This window comes from Amblyomma maculatum, chromosome 1 (genome assembly GCF_055883805.1).
Source record: "Amblyomma maculatum isolate TAMU_Amacu chromosome 1, ASM5588380v1, whole genome shotgun sequence".
NCBI lineage: Eukaryota > Metazoa > Arthropoda > Arachnida > Ixodida > Ixodidae > Amblyomma > Amblyomma maculatum.
The window spans coordinates 49,790,870-49,810,914 of record NC_139344.1 but is presented as its reverse complement, the minus strand read 5'-3'; the positions used below and the strand labels follow the sequence as shown (position 1 = coordinate 49,810,914).

Genomic DNA, 20,045 nt, shown 5'->3' with positions numbered 1-20,045 from the left:
AAGTTTGCAAGAGTTATTCAGTGACATGCAAAGCCATTGACCCTCATGTCTGGGAGACAATCCATGCCGTTTCTTTTTTCTAAAATGGTGTCTATTCACAGTGATGTCAATTATGCGTTTTGTATTAACTTGAAAGTGTAGTGTATGAACTAGCATTTCCGGAAAGGTTATTTTAAAATGCAATTGCTGTTCATTTGTCTGTTTCACTTAGCTGATTTGTTGCATGCTTTATTTCTTTTCAGAGTTACAAGCTAGTTTATCTGTTGATGGCTTGTGCTAATATATTTTACATCTTATTGTCACAAACTCTGGCTTAGACCTTGTCTGTCACATTTTAAATCATTGAGATCTTCATTTTGATGTGTGCATATTTTCTTACAGATTCCAACTGACGGTCTAGTTTTGCGTGGCTGGTATAGTGCTATCACATTAGCTGTATATGGCATCATCAACAAGGTTGTTAGGGAACCTCCGTCACCTCCACCGCCACCTCCACCCCAGCCATCCTTGCCATCGAAGAGTGAGTCCTTTTGGGTTGCCCCAACGTTATCAATGGCAGTTGAGCATTCCAATTTTTCTTTTTCTTGTCTTTGTTGCCTAGTTAGTGACATGGAGGGGAATTTCTGTTACTGTTCTACGCTGCTCAGTAAGCTGCTGAAGATCTCATTGGACCATTTCGCCATGCTGCAGATCTTTCATACATTGTTGAAACAGAAACAGAGAGAAGCCCTCCGTCATTGCTTATGTGCACTACTTGTGTGACATAACAGATAGCTTAAGTAGCTACTCATATATTAGTAGACAAACGGGACTAAGTGGAGCTTGATACATTAGTATATCCTGAATGGCTGCTGCACTGCAACACACCTATTTTGTACTGCTACTACTAATACTAAGGTGAACAGCCTCTTTGAAAAAATTTCTCTTGTTAGAAAATGCATCTCACTGTGCATGAAATTCAGTGAATGGTGTCTAGACGAACTTCAAAACCACCATCGAAGATCGTCTATATTCAAGTTAAATTGCGTTTTGCAGCCGCCCCTCATGTAATGCCCCAAACCTTTGAGGAATAAATAAATAAACAAATAACAAGAGACCTTGAACTTCAGCCATTGGAAACAAGTCGGCAGTGTATGTAATTGTCCTGGATCTTTTATTTAAGGTATAGCTGTAAATTAAAACCCTGTAGTCAGTTAGAAAGCAGCAGCCTTTTTTTGTCAGTAGCATTAGTAGTTAGGTGTTCAAATTTAATGATAATCTTGGTCTGTAGTGAAGGCATCATACAGGCATTACAGTCAAACCTTGATTTAATGAATGTGAAGATTATAATATTATTTATCTGTAATTTTCACTTTATAACACAGTTGGCTCTAAAACGAGTATATTGAACTCACCAGAGCCAAGCGACACACGCTTGAATGGTAAGAACAGGCATCACCACACTGCACAAGTGGGTGATGGTGGGCGGCAGTGTTGACACCAAGGTTCGCACTTTTATTTTGCACTGTGTTTTTATATCTCACTCTTGCCAATATCGCTGTGTAAGATAGAGCGACGCCGATTATTACAAGCTAGGTAGTCAGCCTGTGCTACACCTCTTGAACCTGTCAAAAATGCCCAGAAGTATTGGCACAGCTGATTGCAGCCTTGCAGTAATCAATGGCAATAATGTTTTCTTCTTGAATGCCGTTCTCCACCGGACACATCTGTAATGTGGAGAAGCAATCCTAACTAGTGCTTGGGTTGTTTGATTGCACACTGACCGTTCCATGAGAAGAAGCCAACTTTGTTGCGACCCCCCCTGAATTGCATCTTTGGGGCAGGTCTCCCCATTTATTTAGTAAAAATTGCTTAAGCTGCCACTCCTTTACTGAGTAAACCACACTGCTCTTAGTCGTGTTTTTGATGAAATTTTATATTGCAAATTTCGGCTGTATCTAACGGTTTTGCAGTTTTTAAATGTGTTCGTTACAATGAGGTTTGACTGTAGCTGTTTTCATTGCTTGGTTTATGCGAGTGGCATGTTACACAACTGAGGGCTAAACGTTACTTCATGTGTGATCCCTCCTGTGTAGCGCTCACATTCATCATGAATTTTTATGTTTGTCAGTGACCTGGAAGTTACTGGTTTGCAAATGTTGCAAAGTTTTTGTTGCATTGCAGTGTGATAAGATATGCTTCTCAGCAAAAAGTTTCTAAGTGCACATTTTTATTAGGTAGGCACTGCATCAGAATATGATTAAGGTTTGTCCAAGTGTCTAAAAAAATGCTACACTGTGCATGATGGACATTTTATCCAGCAAATCGCCTGTCTTGATGTTGTGGTGTACTGTGCATTAACCTTGGGCAGATATTAACGGAATGAAGCATTCTAATAAATGGAGGAGGTAAATAAAGTGCTACCTTCCGTGGCTAGTTTTTTTGCTTTTGCTTTGACAATTTCTGTCCTACCTTTGCTATTACACAAAGTGTTTCTTGTTGCCGATTCCTCTTGCTTTGATGGAGCAAGTCTGTATATTCTTAGTGACAAAAAATTCATGGTTGAGAGCACCCTTAGCCTTTTGCTATTTGCTGCTGTACTAGCCCTGTCTAGAGTGTGGTGCCGCAGGCTGCGTATTCTTCTCACTGATGTGGTATCTTAGCAGGTCAGTGTTGCATGCCTTAAAGCTGATGGCCTACTTGAATGTTTCTTGCTCTTAGGTGTCAGTTAGCAGAGCAAATGTGCTTTTTAGCTGTTATCTTGTTTTATTTTAGTTCTTCCTTGAGAAGGGCGTGCCTGAGGTAAATGTCACTGTAGTTGGCACATTGTACCAAAACATATATTTGACATCTTATTGTTTTTGACTATGACATTGCAAAACCTTCATACTATAATGGGTAGAGTAGGAAGCAGTTCTTCTAGTCTCAGGTGATGTCCTCTGAGCACTGTGCAGTTTTTTTCTGTATATTTGTTAGCCGCATTGTTTGGCAAAGGGCCTCAAGTTCATGTCGCCAGTAACTGATTACGCCGTTAATGTGCTTCAGCACAGTGTTAAAAGCTCTCAAGCAGAGGCTGCCTTCATGCTATCATCTTTCTTGTGAGCCTGGTCTGATTGTGCTGCACTCATGTCATAAGAGCCAAATCAACTTTTTCAAAAGCTTGTCTCACTATTTACAATAACTTCATCCGCATTATTCTTGGGCAAATAAAGTTTGGAAGCATAAGGTTGAAAGCTGTAGTGGGCAGTTAATGGAGATTTGAAATGCTTATTGAACAATCTGCTACATTCCTGAATTTGTGTGTAGAGGAGATATGAACATGAGACAAATAAGAAATTAGGTGGTACATACCTTTGTCAGTATATGTTTTAGTTATTCAGTTAAAAGAATCAGGCAAAATAAATTTACTGTATAATTTGTGGTGGTTAATATTCATTTTATTAGGAATGTTTACTGAAACGTGAACAAATAATAAATTGAAGAATTTACAATTTATTGCTTTCTTGAGAACCTTTGACAAGTTGAAGTCAAAGTGATCGTGGAATTTATTTGTGAACTTATATAGGCAAAGTTATTACTTGGCACTAATAGATTAAGTTCAGCTGTGTTCAGTGGAACCTCGTTGGTGCATTTTTAACTCAGGAAAAAAAAAAGTGTACCTGGGAAAATGCGAAAACACATCATCCAAGCCACTAAGGTTTTGAAAAATGTGGCTCAAGAATGAATTTAAAAAGCATTTAAGAACACTTCCACTTACCTTGGCTTGAAATTTGAAGATCATTTGTAGTGCTTTTGACTTTTGTTCTCATTTGCGATGTCTTTAGTGCGAAAGAAACTTTGCGACGTATAAGGCCTGACAGTGGCAAAGTAGTCTGATCATCATCACTGTCACTGTACTTGTTTTCCAATGCTTCACACTGTCACGCTAATTGTTTGCACTGAAGCCATTCTGGCTGTTGGTGGCCGCTGCCCTGCTTTGTCATGCGATCTCACTCTCGACCTGCTCGTCAATGCATTATCACCATTTTGGATGTCACCAGGCTAGGCCTGCTCATATGTTCTCGTGAATGCTTTGTCCCAATCCACTTAATTGCATCAGAGAAGCTGCCTTTTTGGCTGACTGCCATTGTGTTTCTCCTTATGTCATTATGTCACATGCTCCCAGGATCAGCCCACTCGTTTGTTAGTGTATCTCCTGTTGGCTGTTAAATATATAGGATCAAAATTTGGCAATGTTATGAACATGCTTTCCTGAAAACCATATCCAAGAACGTATTGACTAGAAGAAAAACAGTGATCATTGTGGGAAAGTTTTATCCTTGATAATACTGGGCATTTTAACCGAGAAATTGAACTAAGGACAGACACAACAACGAGGTTTCACTGTTTATTGGGAGATTTGTATGTGCTCACTAATAGGAAAGAACTAGCAGTCTCGGAAGTAACGCATCAAGTTTTAATGTAGTAGCATTAAAGGCTGTCCTTCAGAAAATCCAGCTTTTGGCGTTGGCATTGTCAGCGTTGTTGGTGTTGTGAGCAAAAATATCATGGGCATACCTCTTGCGAGTCATAGTTGGCACATGGCATGGCTTGGCATTGACTGGTCCGCGAGTTGTGTAATGGCATGTGACCACACGACGTAGCTGAGTTGGCAGGGCTTTTACTTTGGTTTGGGAGGGTGAGATGGGAGCCCAGTCCTGGGGTCCTTGAATCCCAAATCAGACATTCTACTCCTAGGCCATGCAGGCATAGTCATATGGCTTTTTTTTAAGCGTGGCTGTATATCTATGCCAGGTAACCTGTTACATAGTGTGGTAGTTTACAACTGTATGCCAAGGCACGGTGCGATTTTGTTATGGATCCTGTTTGCCAGCTCCCCTTGCGTGTCCTCATTCATATACATGACCGTTACTACTAGTTTAATCACTATTCTTTTACTTTGGTCCTCGGTTAGTCCACACATGCTCATTGGCATACGGTCGTCAGCAGCTCATTGCATGAAAAACCACCTGACATAGATATGAAGACCCGCTTAATCAAGCCGTCTGAATGTCCCTGTGTGGCTTTAGTGCAGTGTACCTCACTCCGGATCCAAGGGTCTTAGAAGGCTGGATTCTGATCTCTCTCTCTTATAGAAGAGGCGTCTGCCAGCTACCATTAGCCAGAATCATGCCCATGGTTTTTTTTTTTTTTTTTTTTTTTTTTTTGTTCTCAACGCTGACACCAGATTCCCTGGAGAATAGGGCCTTTAATGTTGTTGTGTTTGAACTCGCTGTGTGCTCTCGCATACGTTTGCATCTTCTACTATTGCTTGTTTGCATCCATTGCAGTAATTCTATGAGAATTTTGCGTTATAAAGAGGGCAGAACTGATCTTTTGTCAGGCTTTTGGCGTGTGGTAATACTTCTGGATGGTAAGGTCTTGTTCTTTTTACATAGTAAAGATTGAGTTTGCTTATGCTTAACTTTATTTGCTTGCTTTTACTGAGTGTTGTTATTGGGTATGAGAAGCACAGAAAGCCAGAGCACATGAAACACAGTTGGGTTTGCTTTTAGCAAGCACAGCATAATAATAATAAAACTTACCCAGTGTTTTAGTAGCTTCCTTAGCAAGTTGTTCATTGTTAAGGATGAAATGAGAAACATTGTATGCCAAATTAGTACACCTTAGTTATTTTTAGCTTTGGGGTAACCAGCAGGGCTGGGCAAGATACTTCGAAAAAGTATCTGCGATACCGATACTCGATACTCTGAAAAATTCTATTTCCAATGCCGATACAAGATACCGGATTGAAATCGAGTTTTGATACAGATACTTGGTACTGTATCGTCAATACTTCAATACATCACTGAAATCCTAGCATAATAAAGGTGGTAATACGATTAGCGGCATTAGGAAATCTTACCGTGCTTTCTGGAATCTTTAGAGCATTCCTCTGGCGTAGTTTTTCTTAAAGGGCTTAACGAATACGCCAGCTCGGAGTTATTTTTTGTACAGCTGTCCTTGGGGGGGGGGGTCAGAACTTCACATTGAATTGAAGCCATGGTTACACATGGTTACAGTTAAGCGATTGCTTCCACAAACAGCCTAGCGAAATATTTCTTTGAACTAATGCTCTTCATGTGAACCGACCTGTGAGCACTTGGCTATACATACAAATACAAAGGTGCAACCTGAGTGCGTTTGGAGAACTGGGCATTATATTGCCATTACAACTTTCGAAGCTCTGCATATTGTTAAAAGCTAGATTGAAAACAAGAAAAATAAAGTGGCTGAACGTTATTTATCCGGAAAGAGCGCGATGTGGGCGTGCTAAAAGTACGCAAATGAGAAAAGCCTCTACATATGCACACGAGCACAATCCAGTGTTGTTTTAGATGAAGATGCCTTTTATCACCGTGTAAGGGTGAACCGCGTTGACTCAAGCATAATGGAGGTAGTTAAGAAACTCTAGGTTCACTAGCGTCGCTGCAGAACTGTGGCTGGTTGTAGATAAAAGATAAAGTATCTTTTCTAACAGAAAGTGGCTAATATGGTGTCAATCAGTTGGCATATTTCAAAAATTAGTTGTTTTTTTTTAAGATAATGTATTCACAAGTTTTATTCAAGGTTTGCTCAAATGTTTTTCGCAAAAAAATTGTTTGACAACGCATAAATTGTTATTTGAACTGTGCTGGAAAATTGCATTCATAGCTTTCATGTCGTGTATTTCATAAAATTTTAAATGTAATATTTTTTCCAGAAAAAAAAAGTCTAGTGGAAGCCTATTCTCTGTGCAGTTAGAAAGGATGGATTTGTTTTCCTTCAAACACCTTAACTACAAGAATGTGGTTAGCCGACTGCATCGGGGTGGACTGAGGCCTTAGAAGCTTGTGTTCTTGCCGGCAAACAGAGCCGGCACGCGGAGCCCAGGGGTTTGGGTTGTGCATAAGTTCCTGCGTCCGACAGAACACTGAGGGCACTGCTTGACGAGAATCAAACGCCGCAGAGACGGGGCGCGGATGACAGAGGGTGGGAAGAGCGGATACAGCAGTGTGCGTGATCCCTACTGCGTATTCGCCTTGCGTTTCTGCTTTGTTCATATTTCTGTGTGTGTCTGTTAAAGGCTAGCAGCTTCGTGGAACACACTCTGTGCTCAAAAGTAAAGCACTTCGTAAGCACCTACTTACCATTGCCTTTTTCAGTTTTAAAGAAAAGGAATCTGCAAATGTAGTTGACTCTGAGAGGCCGGGGCATTTGTAGGGAACTCAGGTGGTACTACAAGCCGAGCTCTCTTAAAACCTGTACTACTGTCTGAACGAGCGCCTGCAACCTAAAGTCTTACAGCGGTGTCGTTATTTGAAGTTTTTTTTAGTATCGAGTATCTTTAAAATACACGATACTTTAAAAATGTATTTTCGATACCAATACTCCGATACTTTCATTTTCCACCTACGATACCTAATACCGATACACAAAATGTATCTAAAGATAGTATCGAAGATACTTGCATCTTTGATACTGCCCATGACTGGTGACCAGTAGTTGTGCCCACTGTTAATTATTGAACGCATTGATCGATGTAGTATGTGCAGCATTTTTGGAAGACTACAAGGGGATAGGAGCTTGGGCTCTACCGTTCAGGTAACTTTCTAAATAGGATTGTAATTCATTGGTTTGTAGCAGGAGTAGGTTCCACATGCCTCACATATCTGTATCTTTAGTGTTACAGCTGCCAGTGTTTCAGCTGTCAGTGTGCAGGCTTCTGAAGTTGGTGCTAAATGTAAGCTGGGCCCCATCTACCTTCTTACCAACTCTTCGTTGACAAAAAGCTTAACTATTGAATTTTAAAACAAGCCATCAAGCTGCTTTTCTCAAGGAGTGCACTCACATATATTTGGATTTTTTACTGAACACCGGTTTCTGAAAAACTGTTTAGCGAGGTGCATACTATATTTAAAAAAAAAAAAAGAAGAAAGGAAAAGAAAGTGAAGTTGTCATTTTTTTTTCCTACTGTTGCTGTATGCACTCACGACACTTCAGTGCATGATAAGCAAATGTGTAATAAAAATGATGGCATCAGAAGGGATCGCCCACGTTTTACTAAGACCACTTGCAAAACCTACAAGCCAGCCTCCCTTGTAAGGCAGAAATTCAGGCACAATGGCGGCTGACCCCACCTTCAGGGCAATAATTAGGCGTAGTGTTAAAGTCCACTATGTCCTCATAGCTTCGTGCGTGGTCTCCGTTCGCACAGGGCATTTTGTGGGAACAAGTTTTCAGGTGTTCTTGACGCGGGGGATAAAGGGAGGCACTGACACCTAAACTGGCACCCTGGGGCGAGGAACATGGCTGTCTGCTTGCTGTATGATGTGCTTGTGCTGCTCCTTACTATTGCCCCAAATTAAGTATAAGCTGCCATTCAGGGAAGCTGACTTGCAGGTTTTGCAGCTGGTACCACTATTGCTATTAATTACAGGGGAACTCTAATCTAATCCTTGATCTTGTTAGAAATAATTTCAAAAATTTCGAACTGGTTAAGGCTGTTGCAATAACCCACCAAGCTGCCATTTCTTTCCCTTTATTATGCTTAGCAATAGGGCAAAAGGCTTTGATCGCACATTATTTATTAGGTGTGGCTTATGCGATTCCAGTCACCTGTATTTCATATTGTTGCTTGACCACCTATAAACACTGTACCTGTCATTTTCTGGAAAATTAAAATCATGCGAAGACGAGGGCAGCAGAACTAAATAAAAAAAAAAAGATGCAGGTGGCAATTTTTTTTCTTGATAATCTTTTTTGCCTTTGAACTGTGGCAATTTTTTTTTTCCCCGAGAATAAGGCTCTGGATAAGCTTTAAATAAAGCCAGTAGAATTGCAGGGTGGAAATGCTGCTCTGTTTGCTCCATTCTGCTCCAAATTGCTTTGCTTTGCTCCATCCTGCTCCAAAACTGCTACAAACAAGCTGCCTGGGTGTTTTACTATCAAATTTAGCGGAACACTGGAACGATGGCAGTGCACTCGGGGCAAAAATGCATCTGGCACTGGGCTTAAATACAAATAAAATTTTGAAAGCTAGGTAAACTTGGAGCATAATAAATATTTGTTCGCAGGTAAATTTCTTATTAGCTGCAACTGATTGGAGGGGATTAATTGCTAAAGAATGAACTGTGCATGTGATATGGCACCTCCTCCTAGCCTTTTAAATTAACGATAGAGAGAGAAGCGAGAACAGCAAGCGAAGCAGATAGCACAAACTGCCACGTGCTATTAGGAAACTTCTCCGGCTCTAAAATTTACCCGAGTTGTTGTAATGTTCTTGCTTTTAAAACAAGCAGGTACCTCATACACATCGAGCCTCCTTGTCAATGACAATCGTGTCAGGCCTGTTTCAGATGCTCGAAGTATTATTGTGTGATGTGCCGAAGCTGCCAATCATTAGAAACCTTCTTGTGAAAAACGAACTACTGGCAGCAGGCAATGAAATAAAGAAGCTGAAGGTTGAAATGGCGGTAGTTATTAGGCAGGTGTGGCCATTCTCCTAACAACAGATGCAAGGCAGAAAAGTCAACTTTGCAATGAACTTTAATGTGCTGTGGCGAAGCTAAGCCGAATATGTAGCAATACCCATTTTAGAGGTGTGTCAGTCTCAAATATTATGAAAGGGTGGTACTGACTCCTCGCTATGCATCTACTGTAGAGAAGGCAGTGAGGACGGCCTCTCTTATTTGTGTTGCCATTTAACCTATGCTTAAGTCGCTGCTCGCTCTGTAAAGCCCAGACGCAGCACTGAAACCCCGTATATCGAGTTTGGCATACCCATATCCTTGACAGGCTCTGGGGGCACCTTTCTTCGACATATATAGCATGGCTGGTCACATTATTACAGCTGTATCTAATCTAAACTATGCTTTGCGCAGTTGCCAATGATGCCGGCTTGTCGCTTGACACAGCGCAAGCATTCAAGTGCATCACGCGGCGTTAAAATTATGTATATTGAGTTTGGCGTACCCATATTCTTGTTAGGCTATGGGGCGCTTTGCAACAGTTTTGAGACTACTGTTGGAGATATATTGCTTGGCTTAGGACATTAATAAAGTTGTTGCCAATCTTAATTTCCTTTTGCCATTAGCCAATGATATTGGCAAGCTGCAGTGAAGTTTGTCTTGCCTATCATAGCGCGCTACGCACAGCCCAGCAAGACGAGCGCAGAGTTTCTGGGTCATCCACAATGCTTTTCTATGCTACGTGTCTTCGCTTATTGGAATTAGCACTTTGTCGAAGCCATGTGTTGTGTGTGGTCAGCTAACTAGGCTACGTGGAGAAAACTTCCCGAGAGCCCTCCAAAATCTGCACTGGAGAAATGCTAAAGCTTGAGCATTGCTGCTGCACACGGTTAACAGCATGCCCCTTCTATAGCTTTTGCTAGCAAGGTCAGGGCTCGTGCCACACAGTGGAAGTTTCGCTTCCTTGGCATGCATTCATTGCAGTGCTCCTGCAAGTGTGGAATTAGCGATATGGTATCGCCTGTCGTCATGTCCTCTACGTTGCCATTGAGACTGCAGGAACGCTAGACAAGTAGAACACGCCTTGTGGACAGATCTGCTAAACAGATCTCGTGCATGCGAGATTTTCATTACGAGCCATGAAAGACTTTCGCCTTAAAAGCTAGTAGAGAAATATTTGTCAGTTAGGCGTGTGGTCCTGATTGTTCAGAATGCGGCTGCGCACTTTAAGCTACCGAACGTGCCAGGAAAGCAGTTTGGAGGCTCCAAAAAGGGCTTCTTTTTAAATAGTTAAGTAGCTGTAAGCAGTCGGGAGCCCGTACTATCGTTTTGCAATGTTTGAGAATGACTAACCTTTTAAACGGGCTTTGTCACTTATTTTGTTTAGCTTCGTCGTAACACATTAAAGTTGCTTGTAGGGTCGGCTTTCCAGCGTTACCGTGGGTTATTAGGAGAAGGGGTACGCCTACATAATAACTGCCAGAAAGGCTACCCTCCAGTGCCATCTGTCCTCCCTGAAGGCGCTACTAACCAGTGCTCGGGAAGATGCGCACAATATAGAGAGCGGAAATGAAGTGCCCATTCATATGAACTCCAGGCTATAAGCGTTGCTTGAGCACATCGAAGGGGTAGATTCCACGTTTGAATTCACGTTTGAATTTTATCAAGTCAAAATAGGCAAAAGCTTTAGGCCAAACTTGATGTCCAGTTATCAAGTACACAAGCAGGCATTCTGTTTGCTGCTAGTCTGTTCTGAATTGTTGCTTAAGGGGGGACATGGGGTCTTAAAATTGGTATTGTTATTTATTACCCAAATTTTATGAAACCTCACAGAATTGTTCAGTTTTTTCTACTGACTTTAAATATGCAAACATTTCTCTTCTAGGGCAATTAGTTTCAAAGGTATTAGAGAATTATTGTATTGTCTGCTTAAACAATAGGAAAAAAAATGCTCATCAGAAATTAATTTTTAATATACAGATAGATACTATAAAGTGTAAGGAGTGCAATGTTGGAAGCAGTTTTAAAATTGAGCTAATAATACAGATTTAGCAGCCCACTGAACTTCGCACTCATAGGCATGGCAACTGTGTAAAAATTTCAAGTTAAGATATAAAAGTTTTACAAGTGAAAATAAAAAATGTGCTTCCAACATTGCATTCCTTATACTTTATAGTATCTACCTGTATATTAAAAATTAATTTCTAATGAGCATTTTTTCCTCTATTGTTTGAGAAGACAATAGCAATAATTCTCTAATACCTTTAGAACTAATTGCCCCAGAAGAGAAATATTTGCATATTTGAAATCAGCAGAAAAAACTGAACATTTCTGTGAGGTTTCATCACATTTGGGCAGTAAATAATAGTTAGTTTTAAGACCCGATGTCCCCCCTTAAGTCAGCCTGCATTATTTTACACATTTTGCATGTTTTAGTCGTTTTCTTTGTCTTGCCAGAAGTACATACAGAGTCAGAAAAGCATAGAAAATTAGATAAAACGGAATAAAATTGAGGATTTTGTATGTCAGGAATAGAAAAATTTAATTATCAGAGGTGTTTGAAACTAGAAAAGTGTTCCAAAACATAGAGTGCTATAAAACACATTTTATTGCTTCAAAGCGACAATATTACTGCTCCCTGAGCTGCTCGAAAAGGCTCGATTTTGCTTCCACCCCTGGGACTGTTAGACACGCGACAGCTTTCAAGGCATTTTTGTTTTTTCGTATGCAGGTTGATTTAATTCTTTGGTTTTGGTCTATTGCCTTGAGCCAACTGTCGCTTTTCTAGAACTTGCATTGAGATTTTTGTAATAGGGGCAGGTGGACCTTATAGCATGGAATTGGAAATATCTGCAAACCACATTCCTATGTGTAACTCTGCATGAACACACCCCATGGAATTTGAAAAAAAAATGTATATTAGACACGTTCATAGCATGCTGTTTTGATGTAAGAACCACTGCGAGCTACACTATTGACAAGCATTTGTCCGTTGTACAGTCATGAGCAAAAGTGGTATGCAACACTCAGCCGGTGACGGATCTCCAGAAAACTGCATGCCAACTTTTTCTTCAGCCGTTATCTGAGATTGAGGCAATAGTGGCGGTGCCCCATTTTATCCACATGCATGTGTCGCTATCACTATTCCTGACGCTGTCGCTAGATGGCATTTCAATGCAATTTTCCCGAGCATGGTCACCGGCTTTGTATACCACTTTTGCTCACGACTGTACATCTGCCAACAATCATAGAAGCAGTGATTCGGACTTTAGCCTTGCTGTATCATACATTGTGGCTCTCTGGCTGAAATTTATTATCATGGAGGTTCATAGACTCAGTAATAATAAAAGGTTAGCAAATGTAAAAGATTTAATGGTTCTGGGAAATTTTGTCATTCTGCAACTGTGGTGTCATGAGTGCAAGCAAGTATAATGCACTGCTTATATAGTACTGTTGTTTATGATCCAGGCTATTCTTTTACTGTGCTCCATTTCCTTGGACTTTTCACTTGCTTCTTTGCTGTTCTGCAGAAAAAGACCATGAATATTTGGATGTGGCCTGTTACTTTAGAAACTGTTAATGGGGGGCATGTGTGATGAGTGGTAGAATGTCCACATGCCTTTATCACTGTTACACTGGCACTTTCAAATGACTGTTGAATTGAGAGTCCTTGAGATCTTCAATCGCGATAAGACTGTGAGTTGTGCCACTGCTGTGCAGTTTACTTGATTGATGTCAAGAAGTTTTATCATTGCATACCAAGGTGTTGCGGCACCGCCGTCGCTACTATAGTCTGGTACAACTCAAATCCATAGGTCAGCAGAATCACTCGTGAGTAGACTCACTCGGGCTCACTCATGCTTGCATTCAGATCATGGCCTAAAACATGAGTGAGTCCGGACCCACGTTCACATCATGATTTGAATAGTGAGAGAGTCTGGACTGACATTACAGGCATGATCTGAGTCGTGAATGAGTCTGGAACGTTTTCCTGCACTCACTTTCTGTTGTATATTGTGCATTATACTTACGCTGAATGTTGCCACTGATGTACAATTTTGTTTAGAGGCCTAGTAAAAATCAAAGTAAATCAAAGTAAAAATCATGCGTGGCACTTCACTCACATGAAAATTGATCTACCATGCCAAAGCACAAAAAAAAAAGAAGACAAAGCCTCCGACTTAAAGATAACTACCACTTGGGTTAAAGAAATTGCTCAGCATTGCTCAACTCGGTGAGATAGTCCAAGTGACTTTTGAGTGAAATGAGTGAGTCCAGATGAGCCGTGAGTCAAAATTAGTGAGCCCAAATGAGTTACGAATTGAAGTGAGTTGTCAGTCACATTTAGTGGTTGACTTTGGTTCAGTCGCAAGTCCGAGAGAGTTGTGCGTCTTAATGAGTTCAAATTCTTGGGTTCACTGAGCCCAAGTGTGTAGGAGAGTGAGTTTGATTGAGGCTGCAGGTTGACCGGAATTTTGTCAGTGAGCCTGATTGAGCGCTCATTATTTTGCCGAGTTATGCTCAAGTCTGCAGTAACCGACACACACAACTCCTCTGTGACAGATGGTAGACCACTGTTCAAGCTTAAAAGCTAAGCATCAGATCAAATTATAAGCTCTAGAATTTCAATGTCTTTGGCTTGTTTGCTACAAGCAAATACCAGAAACTGATTCTGTTTACCATTCAGCGGAGTAATACACATGCCACATACTACTGCACATAGTTAGCAGCTGCTGTCTTTTTTTTGGAAGTTGTATCCTACTATAATAATTTTACATGAATACAGACATCCTGCCTGAACGGTAAAGGTTAAAAACAAAGTGTTTTAAATAACTCTTAAGTTGCAGTCGCATTGGTGCACTTTTTAGGAAGCTGGTTTTTGTTGTTTTTGTATCGCTGGCAATAATGTTAATTATACTTGCTGCAGTGCTTTCAGGTTTGGCTTGTCTTTTTTTTTTCTTCCTATTGCATATTCTGCTTATTTCAATGTTTCCTGCTTTTTCAAGGGCTGTATTGCTCTGATTTCATTACCTCGTCTGTTGCTACGTGTGCTTTATTTCTGAGAATGGAGCTGCCGCTGCCCTAAGCTCTTTGAAATCTTGGTGAGTTCTGTGCTGCTCTGCTGACTCGACAGACTCTCAGTTAAAGTCATAAACTACTGAGCAGTTTTAACTGCTCAGTAGCAGTATTCAATTGGCTGTTGCATCAATAGACTGTGAGTCGAAGGGCTTTGAAGGGCCCACGTATCAGGTGTACAAGTTTGTTATGCTACTCTTGGTATTAATATTTTAGACGAGAGAACTGGTTCATTCCTTTGAGCGATAGGATATGGAAATATATTGCTAGTTTGTGTCTTGCCAGTGTTTCTAACCAATCTTTAGTGCTTTTATTCATGTAACTTTTCTTATGGCCACCTGGCACTTTTTGTCTTGCCTGTTTTGTTTTTTTCTGCCTGTCCCTTTTGTCCTTAAAGACCCTCAGTAGAAATTTAACAAAGAACAAATATGTCAAAAACATGCATTACACCAAATGTTTTTACAAGTTTTCAAGAAAAAAGGACATGAGTAATGTTTTGATTTTTTTTTTAGCCTTGCATAAGTTATGTATGCTTAATTCTCTTGCCATTTGTTCTTTGTCAGATTTCAGACACCTGCACCTGTTAAGATTACAGGTGATATCTGAGCAAACTTAGTTACTCTAGCAGTGGTTTCGCTTTCTCATTGAGGTTGTGCCCGCTTTCTTTTTCATCCCGTTTCTTTTTTTTTTTTTTTGTTTCTTCTTTTTGTATTTTTTTTTCCTGCTCTTGTTACGTACGACCCTTCTCCCTCCACTCTAGTGAAGGAAGGCATACCCAAGTCCAAGTGGAAATTGTGCACCATGGTTGCATCCTGGCTGGACAGTGTTAATAACACAGAGGGTGAGGAAGTCTCACATTGTCCCAGCAGTAACGTTGCCTCAACGTAACCGCCTCGTGCTATTCTGCTGTCCAGCTCCTCCTTGCCTCAATCTCCTCATCTTATGTTTGCCCCTTTACCTTTTCTTTTCGCTTCTGCTTTCTGGGTCCTACCTTGCAGCAGCATTCTGGTGGTAGTCTGGACAAGGGCCCCAGGAGTGGAATTGGCTGCTTGTTACGGATGTTGATTTTTGAACATTCGCCTTTGTCGAGAGGAATTGTGCTTACCTCATTGCTGCTGGATGCCCTCAGGCTGTCTACAGGATCACCTGCGTACTCCCTTCCTCCTCTTCCTTGCTTCTGCTCAACCCAAAGGTTCCTTGCATTGTGCTTTTCTATCCTGCTTTTTCTCTCTTTGTGCTAGCCTAATGTGGTGGTGCGGGTACTTTGGTCCAGTGGTGAAGGACGGTTAAGTATTAGAGGCAACTTCATCAGTGTGGCTGCCCGATCTGCCTGTTGCTGCTAGTGTGGCAGGGGTAGTTTGTGAAACAACTTCTCTTTTGTTTTCTTTGTGCAAATTTTTACAGCACACCAGCTTTGGGTTGTGTATGTACAATCCAAAGGAAGAAGCCAGTGTACATTTCTTCTTTTTTGGGTGAAATCGAATGAGTACTGTTTGTAATGCAAAAGGTAGTGTGCTCTGTTCTGTTGGCCTGTCATCGTTGATGCAGTGTCCTGTGCTTGTGCGGCATCTCAAGTGTATGCTTTTCAATGTTGGTAGAGTAAAAAAAAGTGACAAGACTGCTGTTGCTATCTCTGGCAGAACCTCCGCAGCGACCCCCTGACTTTGAACGCGGCTCAGAGTCTTCCATCCCATTGGTGCCACTGGAGTGGTCAGCGCCAGGATCAGCTGCAACAGCATCTGGCCTCTCCTCAGATCATCCCGAGGGAGGGCGACATGCAGTTCCCTATGGTGATCCTCGTGCACCCGGTTATGGGAGCAAGTCATGGGCAGCACAGAGTTCGCAGGTACACTAATTTGGGCACAATTCAGCTGTGTTGTGCATGAGTTAAGTAGAAAGACGCAAAGGCTTCATCACTGCCACTAGGACTCACATTGCACTGCTTGTCATCCTCTTGTGAGCATAAGTGGCAGGCTTAAGCACCTAAGGATGGCTCCTGCACATTCAGGAAGGTCATATTCAGCCATAGCTTCCTGAAAAGCATGCCCATAGCTGCTTCAACATCTCATGATTGGTAGCTTACCCTCTTACATAAAAAGAAATGATTGAATGCATTATTGTACTAGAATGCCGCTTGAGTGCTCATCTACTCACCATGACAGTTGTACTGCAGCAGTCTGCTGCAGCATTTCATCTGAGAACACAACTGTTGCTGTGATTGACATCTTGTAATGGGGACTGCGCATTTTGTAATGCGAAAGCTTTAAATTTAACAGACATAGTTCTAGCGCTTTTTTAGACAGGGACAAAAAGAGAACACAGACACCACAAACGCTAGCGTTTGTGTTGTCTGTGTTCTCCTTTCGTCCCTGTCTAAAAAAGTGCTAGAACTATGTCTATTGAATCTAAACACCAACTTACCCAACTTTCTGCTTTAGACAACTTTAAAGGCCTCATTCTGCAGAAAATTCAGTGTTGTTGGCGTTATGAGCGAAAAATCACAGTCATTACTCTGGCAGATGGTAAATGGAAGGTGACCTAGCTTGGTACTGACTGGTCGGTGGGTTGCGTGCGTGACGTCACGAGACCATATGACATGGCAGACGGTGCCTACTTGGGCCTCTCTTTTGAGATAGCAATCAAACCTTCCAGGATTCTGGTGAGAAGGGCTTATAGCTGTCTATGTAGGTTGCTTTTTCACATCAATGGGTAGCTTACAGCTGTATGCTAATGAATATGTACGAGATAACAGAGGCACTATCTGAGAGGTTAGTGATTAAGTGAGCAGCAAAGGGCGTGTAAGCAAGCGGGGATTTGCAAGAGGACCTGTTGACAGGAGCCATTAACGCTGTTTCTCTGTACCCTTAAGTCTTTCGTTATCACTCTTGTAGGCCGCCCAACATAAACATCGAATGAGTTCATGCGCTGCAAAATTTGAAATAGGCGCCAAAGACACAAGTGGCGCCATTTAGCGGGCTGCTGAACAACTACAAATTTTTACTTCCATGATGTTTTTGACTGCAAGGCGCTTTATCAGAGGTAAATTGTTGATCTGCTTACATGACTTTTGTAAAAAAACATGGCGTCTTGTTCACACGTGGAGATAAAAAGAAAAGCACATAGTTTCAGTTTGTTGTTGCTCAAAATTTTTGCATGTTAGTACCAGCGAAGAGCCTGGTGATAATACAGGGAGCTCGGACTTTTATTCGGACAGCGAGTCTTTGCTAATTTAACCAGGTCCTTTAGCACGCGTTCACAGGTGATCCTTGTTCCTATTTTCAGTGTTGTTTTTGGACGCTATTATTGTTTGATGTATGTTCAGTGGCCTTATTTTTGTTCTTCAGAGTATCAACAACGTATGGACAGAGGCACCTATTGAATGCCCTACTATTGAGAACTAGTATAAAACTGATCGGGGAAAAAAAAAAAAATCTTGTGACATGGTTGCTTCTTGATGAGAATGGGTGCCAGTCTAAGACCACAGCTTACAGCTGCAACTACAAAGCTTCGTTCAGATAACTGACAGTTCGAGCAGTATTATATATACAGTAGTACTGCGCTGGTTCGTTCCTCACTGCTGCGTTTTTTCTGCTGTTACGTTGTTTTCATCTGGTCCGGACATAGCTCCCTTAGGATGCAATGTATTGGGAACTCCGCTGTTATGTTGTAGCAGTGAAAATGTTACTGCATGATACGTCGCAACCTGGCTCCCTGAATCCGCCCGAGCAACGCACGCCACCTGCCATTTTGGCTTTTGACAAGTCTTGGCCAGGTTTAGCTACGGAACTGGCAGTAAGAAGCCACACGAGTTAAGGTAGATTCGGATGGGCCTTGCGCGAGTTGAATAGGCTGGCACTAGATGGCCATGCCATCAACTCGTTATGCCACTATAACCTCGAACTCATTTTTTTTTCTCCACTGTTGAACCAGCCGAACTGTCAAAGTAATGTCTTCATTGTGCTTCGATCGCATCAATGGCGTCGCGCAAGCGAAAGACGCCTCCCCTTGAGGAAAAGCTGGCCATACTGAACGCAGTCGACAGGCAGCCAGTGCAGAAGAGAGTTGATATTTCAAAAGACCTTGGTCTGCAACCCTCTACGCTTAACATCATCTCAAAGCATGCTGAAATACAGTAAAAGCTCGTTAATTCGAACTCCACGGGACCGGGAAAAAAGTTCGAATTATCCGATGTTCGAATTATCGAATGGCCTCGAAAGAACTCACCCGAACCATTTGTATTACTGTAAACGTACCGTATTTAGTCGCGTAACGAACTCGCTCGCATAATGAACCCACCCAGCCCCGATTTGTGCGTGCGAATCTGAAAAAAAAAAAAAAAATGCGTCAGTCGTTAGCGCGTCCCTTCATTTCGTTTCTCACTGGCACATGGACCACAACACATTTCTTGGCAGTGCGCCAAGATGCTGCGCAGCGATAACAGCGTGTTTATCTTTAGTCTTTAGCTCTGGCAGGAGGGAGGGAAGCGAACTTGGCAAAGTGCCAGCGCTTGTCCGGTTGTGCAAGCCTCCTTTTCAGTATGTTCGCTTTATCATGCTATGAGCAACTGGGGCGGGCGCCTTCTACTGCCACTCCAATCATCCGAACGAACGGTGCTAAAAACTGGCGTCATGATCGCAGCTGACTCGCGTGCTTCCGTTTACGACTGATGGGTAGAAGGATGGATGGCTATCGCAAAAAAAAAAAAAAAAAAAAAAAAAGTTTAGCCCATAGTGCCCTTCCCAGATCATAGCCTTTTATGGGCATTGGCTGGGACCGCGCCGACAGTACTTATCCCTATTTCCAGATTAACAGGGTTGGAATTAACAGTATTGAGTTGCAAGCTATGGAGATTGCGCAGAAGAGAGAGCAGGCAGCCGCCGCCGCGCGGCCATGCACGGACCTTGCCGCGGCCGCCGACCCCTCCCTCCAACCCGCCGGCCGCTGCGCCGGTCATGGCGCCATTTAAGTTTTATCCACTCTTCCATGGTTTTACCTGGTTCCATCTTCTGCCAGGACGACCCCTGGATATGAAGCGGTTCGGTGAGCGCCACTTTCTGTCGCACATCCCGCCAGCAGAGAAGAAGAAAGAACCGACACACCGCTGTGTAGTGTGCTACCTGAAGCGAGACTGCAATGGGAAAAACATACGCAAGGAAACAAGGGTCTGGTGCAGGTGGTGCGAGAAGGCCCTCTGCGCAGGGTCATGCTTCGAATGCTGGTACACGGATAGTGGTCTCATCTAGTTTGAATGCATCTACAAGCAATGGTGGTGCATCTTTTGCTCTAAGCCACTTTGTACTATCTGTACTTCCAAGAATTTTTTTATTTCTCAATGCTCCTCAAAGGTGTAAGGTATGGAGTATTGCACAAGGGGGCAGGTAATGACTAATAAAATATAATTATCCGCCAGCAATTGTTTCTGTAATTTTTTTTGTGTTTCAAACACGTTACTGAAGCATTTTACGTAATAAAAAAATTTGGCAATTTGGGAACATAATTTTT

General features: G+C 41.9%; 1 protein-coding gene across 7 annotated transcripts in view; it reads left to right on the top strand.

Annotated features, from left to right (window-relative positions):
• The window catches only part of vir (VIR_N domain-containing protein), a 228,572-nt gene that overhangs the window by 29,696 nt on the left and 178,831 nt on the right, over positions 1-20,045 (top strand). For 6 of the 7 annotated variants that reach the window (XM_084588114.1, XM_084588112.1, XM_084588108.1 and 3 more), the window contains exons 5-7: positions 382-520; positions 15,304-15,384; positions 16,184-16,389. In XM_084588114.1, coding sequence (XP_084444240.1) covers positions 382-520; positions 15,304-15,384; positions 16,184-16,389 — 426 coding nt within the window. The remainder of the gene's footprint in view (positions 1-381; positions 521-15,303; positions 15,385-16,183; positions 16,390-20,045) is intronic. The other variant, XM_084588113.1, reaches the window with a different exon arrangement.